Source organism: Cimex lectularius, unplaced genomic scaffold (assembly GCF_000648675.2).
Source record: "Cimex lectularius strain Harlan isolate CLEC.00 unplaced genomic scaffold, Clec_2.1 scaffold34, whole genome shotgun sequence".
Classification (NCBI taxonomy): domain Eukaryota; kingdom Metazoa; phylum Arthropoda; class Insecta; order Hemiptera; family Cimicidae; genus Cimex; species Cimex lectularius.
Genome location: NW_019392635.1, coordinates 555001 through 569139, shown reverse-complemented (window position 1 = coordinate 569139; position 14139 = coordinate 555001). Strand labels below are relative to the sequence as shown.

General features: G+C 33.8%; 2 protein-coding genes across 2 annotated transcripts in view; one reads left to right on the top strand and one right to left on the bottom strand.

Moving 5' to 3' along the window:
* Positions 1–234: 234 nt before the first annotated feature.
* Positions 235–2873, bottom strand: LOC106661874. Its single transcript, XM_014385600.2, has 3 exons — positions 2688–2873; positions 640–798; positions 235–581 (listed from the first exon to the last, which is right to left on the bottom strand). The coding sequence occupies exons 2-3, from the start codon at positions 790–792 to the stop codon at positions 282–284; spliced, it is 453 nt and encodes a 150-aa protein (XP_014241086.1). The 5' UTR covers positions 793–798; positions 2688–2873; the 3' UTR covers positions 235–281.
* A 2971-nt stretch (positions 2874–5844) lies between these two features.
* LOC106661873 (neuropeptide Y receptor type 2) overlaps positions 5845–14139 on the top strand; it is a 159552-nt gene continuing 151257 nt past the window's right edge. The window contains exon 1 of the mRNA XM_024225506.1: positions 5845–6418. Coding sequence (XP_024081274.1) covers positions 6119–6418 — 300 coding nt within the window. The 5' untranslated portion in view covers positions 5845–6118. The remainder of the gene's footprint in view (positions 6419–14139) is intronic.

Sequence of the window (14139 nt, the reverse complement as noted above, 5' to 3'; positions counted from 1 at the left end):
TCATCAGAAACAACAAAAGCGATCACTCCGAACTCTCGTGTGTGACAAAATTGTGATATTTAGTTAATTACAGATGCCACAGAATCTGTGCACAGGAACAGTTACTATTATTACTACTATTGAGGTCTATTGTGGTGGTGTAGTTTGGTCAGCCCTGGTGGACCTGGACGGTCAGACCGACTAAACTACGAGTTTAAATTGTTAGACAGTAGTTAAAACTAGAAACAACATCGGTCCAAATGAATTCAATCGTTTCACACTAGAATGAAACAACGACTGTTTTATATTTTGTTAGTTGTTTTGTTCCTGCTGAATATCCTTCTGATGGTTGCCCAACGCTTTCGGTTATCGGGGATCGTCTGGTTGCCTTCTGTGACCGTCGTGATGTTGACAGGTGCGATTTCCACGTCGACTGCCGGCGACGGTGTTGTATCCGGGCATAACAGGTTCTTCTCAGAAACATTTTTCGAAAATAGTTTTTCTTCCTTTTCTTTGGGCAACGCGTCATATATTATTTTAGAGAACTCGATTATGTCAGCCTCAGAGCTAGTGTGGACAATTTCTAGGTCAATAACTTCGTCCTGAAAACAGAGTTATAATAGTTTTTGGTGTAGTTAATTTTAGATGAATTTTGCTCACGGCCAGCTCGATTTCCGGCCTAATGAAATTCTCCAGTTTCATTTCTCTAATTTCGTCGAGGGCTTCTTTCGCTTCGTCGAGAAGCCTGATGGCGTCTTCTTCGGTTGGCTGCGGTACAGATACCGACTTTTCAGAAAATATTGCTTCAGACATTTTTCCCTTAGCAAAAGGAAAAAAACACAATTTAGAGACAAATATAACGTTTTGCACATATTTTTATAATGAATATTAAATAATGGTGCAATTGAAAACTTAAACACAAATGAGAATGAAAGTGACTGGGTAAAATTATATAAAAAAAAAAAAAAAATGGTAGTTTACATAACAAAACTGCATAATATTTAAAGAAATAGCATAACGTAAATGTAGCTGATAAACATACATTTTGTAATCTAAGCATTAAGTAATGAAAAATGTGTCATTACTCGTACTTGTAACTGACGATGTTAAAGGAACGGCTCCAAACCCGACAAGGGTACGGGACGGGAGCTGGGGTCTTTGGGATAAACCCCAAGACTAAACCTAAAGCTAAACCTAGGCAAGTATGCTACAGTTTTCCAGTCTGAAATCATTGCGATAGGAGAATGTGCCAGAAAAATAAAAAGGCTAGGAATAATTTCCGGAAGATAGCCATTTTCTCTGACAGCCAGGCAACTCTCAGGGCCTTAGCCTCATGCGAGGCGAAGGCAAAGAGTGTTTGGAAATGTATGGAGGCCCTGACGGAAGTTAGCGACACTAATGACCTGACTCTGGCATCGATCCCTGGACATTCGGCGCATAGAGGCAACGAAAAGGTTAACATGTTGGCCAAAAAGGGAGCCAACATGAACTCTATGGGCCCAGAACCCTACTGCGGCCTAGCGGCTTGCCACAAAAAAGGATACATCACAAAATGGATCCTTAATGAGTCCAAAACGTGGTGCAACAATACCACAGGTATGAGGCACGCGAAGAGATTCGTGAAACTTACAAAAGAATACTGGAAGGCAACCGCAACCTAACCAGGATTTTCTGGTTGGACTCCTGACAGGGCACTGCCACTTAAGAAAGCACATGCACCGAATAGGAGTATAGACATAAGAAACACTGTGCAGATACTGCCAGGAAGAGGGGGAGACCGCAGAACACATTTTATGTTTCTGTGAAGGTCTATATAGGTGCAGGTTCTGGCAACTAAGGCAAGAAAAACCACAAGCAAGATCCTACACCTAGGAACCGCTGGCAAAGCTACGGAGGCTGGTTAATAGCCTGAAGCTGGCAAGTGAGTTATAAACAACAGAAGATCTATTCAGGTCGAGGTGCAGTCCGCCTCTTTTATCCCTACCCCCTATCCTCTATATTAAAAAAAACAGGACATGACGAGCTGACTAATAAATTAATAAATAGAAGTTATTACTTGTTCACATAACCACAGTGATGATACATATGGAATGAAAAAAAATGACAGGCTGACTAATACAGTCAAAAAATATGTAACGCGGCATTTTCGTGTGCATATTTTGTTATTTAATCCAAATAAACTGTAATTTAAATTTATTTTTTACAAATTCAATAATAAAATAGTACTAACAATTTTTTTGGTGAAATAATCTAATAAGGAAACAAATTTTTTCATAATAGTTAACCTTTTTGCAAAACTAATCATCTTTTGCAACGAAAGATGATACAAATCGTGAGTAGGAAATAATATAAAATACAATAAAGTTTATTTTATTTTTTAATAAATTTTAATACCTGCAGTCAATTTTAACATATGTAGTCACATATTTATTCATCTCATAAAAGGAAAGAAAATAAAATCTGGTTAGAAGAAATGGTTGCTACTTGGTAAAAAAAATGCATGAATGCAGAAGATACATGATTAATGTTGTCAGGAAGTTGTGGATATGAAGCTGTAGAAAAGCTCGTCGACCATTTTGAAAGTCTTTTATTTGGATTTGTCAACAATTGAAATCAACTATCTTTGGGTAAATCAATGAGGAGACAATCTGTAGTGTTATGAGCCATTATTAAATCGATATAAATAAATAAAAATTAATAAAATTCACCTTAAACGTGCGAGAAGTTGTCTTTGAATTCCTACTTCGACAGGATTACTTTTTTGTGTTAGAAACTATAAAATGACGTGATTTATGTGTGTCTTGTTAATCGTGAACATAATCCTTGATTTTTTTACCAACTCAAGAGGTGACTCAACCCCTTTGCAAACCCCATGTGATGTATTGCGTTTCATTTGTTTATTTTCAAGTCGTCAAAAGTTTTAATTTTCAAGGATTATTTTTTGTTACTTTTGACGTTACATTATCGTCCTTCTTAATAACAAGTTAGATTATTTTTGTATTACAATCTGGCACATTTTAAGATTGTTCAGAGTGGAATGTGCGACTTATCCATTTCAATACATTTCAAAAGACTATCCAATTCGTTGGATTATCATAAGGGAACACGGAACTTCAGTTTAGAAAGTGAAGTTTATTAACTGTTTTGAAAATCAAGTATGAACAACTAATATAAATCAAAAAGGTTCAGCACTTCAGCAGTTTGTGGAATTTATAATATCGTCGGCGCTTAATAAATAGGAATTCAACTTTTTTCATTAATCATGTTAACTATGGAGTTGTCTGTCAAGTTTTCATGGGATAAGGGAAATTTTACTTACATCGATCTATTTTTCACGTTAAGTTTAACAAAATTTGCGCCATTTCTAACCGAACACAAGCCACAACAGAATCACTTTTTTTACGCTGTCAGCTTTTACAACGTGGGGTTTGACTAAGGGGTAGAAAATGAACAAGGTTCAACCAAGGTTCTGACTTAACCTACTTAGCCACAACGGTTAAATTTATTCGAAAACTGTTTATTCCGTCGGAAGAAAACATCCTTACAATAGCAAGAGAAAAAGTAACAACCACGAACAAAAAACTAAAATGATATAATCGAGGCTTTTGAGCGAACTGTGTCACAAAAAAAATTGAAGCTGGATTAACTTCTATTATTATTAAATTTAATTTCTATTTAATCATATATCTAAATGATTAAATTCTATTTTATTTAGTTTATTTCTATAATATTATGATATTGCTGAGCTAACACGTTTTTTAAAAATCTTGATCATGTGATATGTATGCATTAAAAAATATACTTGAGTTAGAATAGAAGGCTTTTTAAATCAAATAATTTACAGAAAACAATTCAGAAAACACCCTTATTGATTTCAATGGTTATTAGTAGTTAATTGGACAGAAATGATAACAGTATTAACAAATAAAACTCATAAATTTAATCTCAACTAAATATAATCTTTTATAAATTACAATGTTACAAAATTTACGATTATAATAACATTTTGGAAATACATTATTGTAAATAAATATATGGGTTGTTGCAAGATTGACATTTAAAGCAACAGGCTTCTAATAAGAACTCACAAGAATGAACCCATCTGCAACGAGAAGAAGAAGAATCTTCTTGAAATAAGTATAACACAAAGAGCAGAGGTTTTTTGTAAAATTTACGACTGTTGCAACCAGGGGAAGTAATAAAATTCTTAAAAGTAGAAAAATTATATACTACGCTGATAAGTAGTGCACTGGTAGAATAAAATGGGGCGTCAGTGGCCGAAATGGTTATAGCGTTGACACTGCGCTCATCGCTGTAAGGTAAAAGCCTCGGGTTCGATTCCAGCGGCCCTGATTCGAATCCGACATACTTGCTAATGGGATTTTTTCAAAACACTACAACCTCGTAAAAAAAGAGGAAAAAATAGAATGGAATGATATTGCAAGACACAATTGATAGTAGTTTCACATGTGAAGCCACTAGGAAATCTCGATTCATGACTTATTAATTGAACATGCTCCAAGTACCATTAACCCTCAAGACAAACAAATTATTCCATTATGTACAAAAAGGACATACTTGAAAAACTTAGAAAAATACAAATACAACTGGAAAAACTAATAGAAATAGTTAAGGTGGAGTGTGTATATAAATTCGTTGGTTGAAAAATTCAAGAACGTATAAATCAACAATTCAAACAGTTTTTAAAATATAATATATAGCTGTGTGCACATATTACAATATTACTGCACATATTAGACAGAGTATTTAAATTGATTAGAATAACGTTTAGAAGAGGGAACAGGGTCAGAAATTCCAGCAGCAGTGGGAATCGAACCCACGACAATGGGGTCTAAAGAGCCGTAAGTCTGACGTGAAACTGTGTTTGTTACTTCTTAACAACAAATTGAACACGGAAATTGTAAGAAATAAACGAAGATAAATAAAAAATTCGTAAGCAAATTAATAACTTTTAAATTATAAAATGGAATGCTGATTCTTGGTTTAAATTAATGGTCTTAAATATAATTATGACAAATTGCGAATAAAGGTAAACATTAGCAAATAATAAATGACTCTTATCGAAACGTAGTTTCCTCTTTAATAATATTTTCTTACTGTCAGAAATAATTATACATTAATTAATGAGTAATTATATTCATTAAACTCAACATAATTGATCTTTCTGAAACACCTTTAAATTAATATCATTACATTTAGAGCAGACAAAAATAAAATAGTCGAAATATTATTTTTCTCGATATGTAAAATATTTACTGCGTTCAGAGCGTCAAAATATTACTCGAACTGTTATTACTCTTAAAAATATAATTATAGCTCTTCCCCACGGTTTTGAAGTGCACTTTTGAAAATGGGTGAAAATTATAGTTGAATCTCCTAAAAGTTTGTTCTGTGTGGCAGTGTTCCAAGAATCTTTTTTTCGGTTAGTACGTTTGTGTTGGAGTCAAATTAAAATACAGATATGCACTAAAATTTCTACCACCCGTTACAAGATTTAGTGTTGTTACATGGAAATGATAACCGTCGGCTTTAGAAAACTAATGAACTTACTTTGTTACCCTTTCTGTAGAACCGTTTAATACAATGTCCTCTACTTGCTAAAGGATCCGAGAAGTGATTTAACGTCTTTTGCCAGCCGACTAATTACAATGGGGAATGGGAGGACGGGCGGAGTTCCCGGTAAGTTCCCAAAAACATGAAATATGTAATACCGGAGACTAGGATAATTCATAAGAAACTTCACCTAGGTAACATTTTTGGACGGCGTTGGTTGGTCGGAAATGTTGGTGGGGGCGGTGGAAGGCTGACTCCACCTAACCCGTTCTACGTTTAGTCCGCTCCCAACTCTCGACCGAGTCCCACCGTTCGACAGACGAAGGAAAAACCAACGCGAATCGTCACGATTTTCAAAAAGTCATTTTATTCCGACATATGTCATTTGTCCCTTTGGAAAATACGCACTGAATATTTTTTAGACCATCCGAGATAAAATAGGATTTTCTTTTGTGGAATGTAAATAAAATCTTTCAAGCTGGGTACAGGAAGAGGCGAGGGCCTGGCCCAGGGTCAGGTCACCGATCCAAAAGCGGTCCAAGCCATAGCCCATCTTCTGGTGGGCATGAACAACACGGTGGACTTGTCGAAGCCGCATTTGAGAACTTCGGTCAAGACCATCTACCCCCTGTTCGTTTTCCTCTACGCCCTCCTCGTCACGACGGGAGTGGTCGCAAATTTGGCCATGATCTTCAGCATCATCAAAGACAAACTCTACCGCGACCAGACGTATTGCTATCTCATAAACATGGCCATCGCAAACATAGTCGAGGGCGTTTTCGTTCTCCCCATCTCCCTCACCATCCTTCTCGTACAAAACTGGATCTTCGGTAGTTTTCTCTGCTACTTTCTTCCCATGCTACAGGTAAGGTATCTCACGCCTATCAATCATGCTATGCTCAATAACGTATACGTGTTCATCGATTCGACGATAATTTGAACGTTCGGTCATCTCAGCTATTAGATAATTCGAACATCTCAAACTTGGCAATTTAGTACAATTATATATTTTATCCGAGAGAACAAATCAACAATATTGCATCCATTAGGAAGAAAAGTTTATTAAAAAATAAATAACTTCTTCTTTCTCTTAAGTTATACATACATCAGGCATCAATGGCTACCGCCTTCCTTTAATATCGACCGTCCTCCAATTATAGATCACGTTTAAATTTTGAAAAATAAATAGATGAATTGTCAACGTTTAATATGATATTTTTTTTAAACAATCTGTGTATGAATGTACATTCGGGAACTTCAGTGACTTAACTGGATGGCAATATGTTTTTTGAATCATTCTATTAGCATAGCGACTTGCTTGAAAATTAGCGGTTTCTTAATCTACTTGGGTCTGACCAATTTTTATACAATAGTTTTCATTTTATGAACAATAAGCCTGTTTTAAGTGATAGATATTTCGACTAATTTTTTAATCAAGAATATTCTCGATCACACCGTATGGTCTTGACGAAAAAGCAAATTAAATTGTTACTGCCAAGCTTTCGTCCTATTTTAAGGTCATCAACAGGCAAAACAATCTTAAATTTGTTTACATGTTTTTAATAAACGATGCTAAATCTCTTTGAAGAACGATTCAGTCCCAACATTACCAAGGACTGTACAATATCTTTATAGTCCTTGGCATTGTTCGGATGTATTCTTCAAATAAATTTGAAATCGTATATTAAAAAAAAAAAAATTATGTCACTTTTTTGGCATATTTAAGTCGGTTTTGCCCTGATGGTGACATTAAAATAAATCTAAAGCTTGACAAACAACTGAATTTACTTTTTCTTCAAGACTATATCGTGATGGAGATTATTCGTGGCCAACTAAGCCTAACAAGGACAAAGAAACTATGTAAAAACGCGGATTTATCATCTTTGAGAAGATACAACTGGAATAATAAAAATTTCCAGGGTCAGATCTATTTCGAAAGTAGTGAGGACTGTGGACGAAACTGATGGAAGCCTCTTAATATCGTATATGTGCGAATGGATCAACTCTTACTTAATGGGTCCCTCCTTGTTTCAATATTTGGTTTGAGTTTCGGCTGATCCCACGGTTCCCTCAAGGACACCAGTCAATTTTAGGAGTTTCATTTCAAAAACCTCTATTATATCTCGTGTGTTTTTTAACAACTCACCATTTAAAAGACCTATAGGACTGCAATAACAAATCAAGCATGTTACAAAATTTGTAAGCATCTTTTGTAAAAATTAATCTGGGGATCGCTCGGTATCAGGCGTACATATATATACTCCATTTTGAAAATTTTGTGCGGCGTAAAATCTCTATAAATCCCTTTATGAAGTACAATTGAATATCGAAAACCAAAAATCGGATTTAATTTAAAAAAACTTAAAGGATCCTAGAAGATAAATATAATTGCAATTTTCGTAATATAAGTTTTGTAATACTTTTTGCTCCATCGTTGGCATTAAACAGATAATATACAGCCATATAGTTGTGACAACGAAGCAGGTGCTTTTGCGTTTACTTATCGCCGATCAATCGATTTCTTGAGTAAAAATTACCTCCAGGATTTCAATCATTGGGATCAACGGAGTTTAATAAACCATCGTGCAAAGGCCTTTGTGCGTTCGAATATCAAACGTTAATGAATAAAATTTATGGTGAGTTAACTTGGTTTCCCCGGGGGGGTTAAAATGGCCGGCGAGGGTTAACTTGACCTCGGTTCGGCTGTATTTCACACCCAAAATAGGACTTTTCCTATCCCATACTCGAAGAGAAATTATTAAACGAGGAGAAAAAGTACTTCACGCAACTCTTCCTTTTTATTCCGGTTCGGTGAGGATATTGAAAGTGTAGTTTTCTTAAATAGAGGCCCCCCCTCGGCAACTTAACTGAATTAAAAGCATAAAAAATAATGGTGCTACACGGTATCATCATAATACACCACATCAAGGGCATTAAAAAAATCGTTTAAAATAAATTCCAAAAGTATAGTAATTTTCAACATTTTATCGGTTTTTTATAGCTTAAAAATATATTAATAAATACATAGTTAATTTTTTGATAAAGATATTTTTCGTTGATAATGCTATCAGGATACTTCAAAAACAATAAAATTTTGAAATTTCACATGGCAATGTAATAGACCACTGTTTTCAAAGATTTTTCACTGAAAATCATGGCGCAATCAGATTTTAAATTTGTCAAAGAATAACAAAGTTATTGCATTAGATGTGAAAAGAAATATCTTTATTTTGGTATTGTTTGTTATTATTATTTTTAATAAGTAATTTGTAAATATTAATAAAAATTCTGTACTTTTTTTTTAAATAGGTCATTATTAACACTTATGTCGCGGGTGAAACATAAAATCACAATACATGGCAAAAATGAGATAACATAACGTTCTAATAGAGCGAGAACCGATTGAACTGAATTTCTTGGGATGATGTTCAAGAGTGTGCTAGTAGTGGGTACGCCCGTTTTTAGGTAATAAACGGTTGCAATTTAAAAAAAAGTACTTTACTTGTTTCGAACATCAACAAGAACAAACCTGTTCGAAAGACCAACCAATATCATTCCAAATAATTCTCAAAGGAGACTAGCACCAAAACAGCAAATGAAAATACTTCATAATAAAAACGACATTAAGATAGTTCTTTTCACATTCTATGCCACAACCTTGTTATTATTTTCATTCTTTGGCCAATTTAAAATCTGAATGCACTCTCGTTTTCAGGATAAATGTTTTTTAAAAACAGTTGGTAAAAAGTATACGTTCTTTTTTAAAATCTCAAAGTTGTACTGGCTCTGAAGTGCCCTGCCAACAAATATTTTGACAAAACTTTAAAACTAGACTAAAAACTATTAAATACTAATATAGACAAACGACAAAAAAATATTCACCCATTGACTGTTGAGGAGTTGTAGATTAAACGAACAGCTCCCAATGAGGAGCAGCTGGGTTGAAATTGAATTTTCTCTTGCCCACTACCTTATCTTTGAAAGCCAAGAAAGTACTGTTATGTGGAAATGTGGCTCTTCGTCTTTGTCGGAGGAAGATTTACCCTTTGCTAAAATTACGAAATTTAAAAAAAATCTTTTAATCTAGTACTTACAATTTCTTTGTAAGGAACTATAAAAATCTCACTATTTACGAAGGCACTATTTTTTAATTTTTACGATTCATAAAAAGTCGCATACAATGCAATGCGAATTTTTCTGTTTAAAATTTGCCTTATGATTAATAATTTAGAGCACAAGTGCCAAACGTTGTAAATACTCATAAGTTCTGACTATCTTTATAATACCAGAAGCCATAAAATTGATATAATAAAACTGTCATATCATGAAAACTAAGAAGAATATATAAAAATATCAAGAAAGAAACAACAAATTGGAGTATGATTCTATCTTATAGCAGCCCTGTGAGGGATCCGCGGCAAAAGCCGTAATGAAGTGGCATTAAATAATTTTTAGAAAAATGTATAAATAAATAAAAAATTGGCAATAAATAAGAAAATGACTGATTTTGTCAGTTTAGTTGTTTTTACGAGTTTAATAATGATATATAAATGGTTCAAATTGGTCAGGTATGTTGCTCAACTCAAAGAGACTAAGGTTGTAGGATTTTTAATTTTCTGAATGTATATTTCTAAAAAAATGTTGTGGCCTAGTAATGGGATTGCAACGATCAAAACAAAAAAATATTCTGTTTAAAATTTGAAATGACTTTTTAAGAGGTAGTAAGTATTGTCAGATAAAACTTGGCATGTGCTTAGTGCACCTTATTGATCTGTCTTAATCAATAGAGCCGTTAATATTTTGTGTTCACCCATATAAAACGTCCGTTTTTGGGTAATATAACACTTTGAAGAGGGCTAACGCTTTCTCACTGAAATGTTTACAATCTGCTGTAAACACTTGTTAATTATCTATTGAATATCAATTTTTTAATTCAAGATATTCAAATTTCAATTTTAATTTTAAAGGAGACAGTGGAAACGATTTTCTGAACAGTTTTATTTTATAAGTTCATATTCGGACATTCTGCTGCTCAAATTGAACAGAATATTAATTAAGGACATTAGAAGGGGTTCCTATGAAAGAACAATTTTTCGTCGGTTTGAAAAATATTCTTATAATAAACCAACCATGCGGAATACTTTCAAGATAAATCAATGAACATTTTATGGAAGCTGTTGAAAAAAGTCTTTCAATAACTTGCTTCTTCATGTTAGTGAAACGAACGCATTATAACTTGTTTTGCTGAAATAAAACAGGATAAAACGAAAGAAAACAGACTAGCACTGAAGATTGCAAGAATCCGAAAAGCTCCAACAGGCCAAAACGGTGAGGACATGAAAACTAAAATGATCGGAAACATCCAAACTGCAGGGTTATCTTAAGAATCGTAACATTTAATCGGAAATGTTACAAAATTGAAACATCCAGATAGTTGTGAACGTAAAAAAATCGTTGTCCAATAATTTTAACGGTAGTATGCCAAAAATTGATCGAGCCTTCAACATTTTATAATTTATATTATCTACACATTAATTATTTTCTATTGAATCTTAATTATCTATTTTTATAAGCAAATATAGATAAAGGGGGGATAAATGGACACACAAACAGTGAAAATACGAAACTATCGAATCTTTTTATCACATGTTACTCCATCGAATGTTTACTGTGCCTTTTACCACATATGTATTTCTTAAACGAAATATTGTATGTACTTTAACTTTACATAATTTGTCTTATTTAATTTGGAGTTTTAAATTCTTCAATAAAATGATTTCAAGTTTGAAGTGGTGATTTAAAGGTTTATTACGATCTTTGTGTGGATCCCCTCACAGGAAGCAACTCGTGGCACTCACGAGTGTGAAAAAAATATCCGTGCGACAAACTCAACCAAATTAATTGCAAAAAAAAAATCGGGACCTGATCCAAATAAATTAAAACAGTAATCTTCTTAAAATAAATGTATTACGATTAAAAAAATAAAATAAAATAAAGTGATCTGTGACATACAAAACTCCTTGTCATTTAAAAAAAAAAGTGCCTTCAACAACTTGAAAAGAGGTTGAAAACCTTCCTCGTCCTTTTCTGTCTCAGCTCGCGTTGCCGAGCCTGGGGTTGGGGATTAGCTTATCCTAACAAGGATTAGATTAAAGCTAATCCTTGTTTCTGAAAATATTGTTATAGATTCAAAATTCTGAATAATTGCAATTTAATTAATTGGAAATAAGGCAAACCATATATGTCAAAACAAATAACATTAAACGGAAGAGAGAGAGAGAGGGAGGAGAGGAGAGGAGAGGAGAGAGATATCTTTTTATTTATACTGCGTCTACATTTCAGTTGTTTTACGTAAAGTATACAGTGTTTTATGGAGTTGCAGTACACTATGTATTTTTTATTATATCGAAATATATAAACAAATATTCAATATAATTATGCTGCAGTTGACTGCAGCTGAAACACTGCAAGACAAAAGTTTTAACTTGAACTTGCGTTTTGTCCATTCTTAAGAAGAAGAACCGCCAGATCATTGACACATCGTTGTGCACTATCGGCTAAGCTGTTCAAAGTTAATTTGTGTTTTCAGCCCTCATTGTGATCTAATGTTGTACGCACTGTTCTATCCGTGTAGTGAGCCAGGATGGAACTACAAAATGACCCATAACGGCATGAAAAAACAAAATCGTTGTGATCTACTAACAATGTTAGTTTGTTTGCTATCAACTTGCTATTCGCATTCCGTTTTCCCACGTTCTTAAATCATGTCCATGATTCCGACTATAGAATGAGGCTATTCCAACAGGCCACTAGTATATTAAAATTGGCTTGAAATAAAATTTGACAAACTGTGAGTAAGAACTAACTTTTAAAGAGATTAAACAACATACTCACCTCACCTTTATCATTTCTAAAATTTTCCTTCCATCGCAACTGGTTCCTCAAGGGGTTAGATTCAATTGAAAACACCTAAATTTTTTTCAAGTTTCAATAAATTATCCCTCAAGAAAAACAAGACCTGTTAAATAATTTACTGAATTCTTTACTTTTACCCGTTAAAACAAATGCCAAAGGGAACGGAATCCTTGTTTGCCAGCCTCCGGCTCTAGTAATGACACTATTCACCGTGAATACCAAATGCAGAGAGCTTTTCTTTCGACCGAGAAAATACACCTAGAAGAAGATAAAACGCAATAATACGAAAACTAGTTTCTAAATAATTTTACATGGAATCAGCTATGTGTCAATTAATTCAACGACCTACTTAAGTCTGTGGTGTTTATAGGCGGTGGTTCGATATATGGTTAAATTAGTAAGAAGCGGTCAGGTTAGATGTGTGCCAGAAAAACAACTTTTTCATTCAATTGCCAACGTTTCGACCTTTATTCGGGTGATCTTAAGACCTAGGTATACAAAATTGTAGTATACAAATTCTAATACAAATTCATTATTACTCAATTAAAACATGCCTTGAAGATGTCCCGAGTAAAGGTCGAAACGTCGGCAATTGAATCAAAAAGTTGTTTTCTGACACACATCTAACCTGACCGCTCCTCTCTAACTCAACCTATTTTGAGCCAATCCAATCAGTAACCTTCAATTCAGAAATAAGTGTGTATTTAGGCCACTTAAAGCTGTTATATAATAATAATAGTAGAAAAAAGCTTTTGAAATACTTTGCAACATTTTATTATGTAGGTGTTGGGTTTTTGTAACTAGTCTAGATAAATAACCGAAAAATACACTAGATTTCCACTTTTCCCAAACAAGATTTTTTTTTTAACGAGAATACAAAAGAACAAATAAAAAAGAAATGCAGTTTTAACAACAACGATCCTAGGAATGATAACACACTGTTCCACCGGTATAATTAAAGATCACCCTTATCGTTTTATCGTTTTACAGTAACGAATTTAACAATAGGATTTAGAGAAAAAAAAGAATCACCGGCTTGCACTGGTTTAACGAAGGTGATTAAAAATCTGAAAAGAGGGTCTAAAGGGTTTTATTCTGGGTTAAATTTCACTAGCAAATGGCTGAGGTTTCCTTCCGGTTTCGTCCTCCGTTTGGGTTTGTGGTCGTGGTGGGTTTTGTCACGGATCGTTTTTTGGCATGTAAAGCCGCCGTTTCATTAGTTATTCTTCTTCCGGTTTTTCAAATATCACAGACTACATTCTGACAAAAAGAGCCAAGTTCATATTCATTTTTCATTTTTTAACAAAAACTGACCATTTTGATTTTGTCTTTTATACGTGCCTATTGAACGAAATTCGTAGATAGTCGGATTAATACTTCTTTTTTTAACTTTGATCCGACCTAATATTCGCATGTTGAGCTGAATGAAAATATCGTTGAAATTTTATAAAAGAAGCTTTCGTTTTATTTAAATCATTTAATTTTTTACTGAATTTTACACACAGTATTTGCAGTACAGTTTTTAGAATTGAAAACTATTAGAGAATCATAAAAACTATAATATACAGAAACAGAAGATTTTTAACGAAATGTAACTAGTCGACGGGATTAACTTCTCTCTCTCTCTCTCTCCCCCTCTCTCTCACTCACTCTCTCACTCTCTCTCACTCT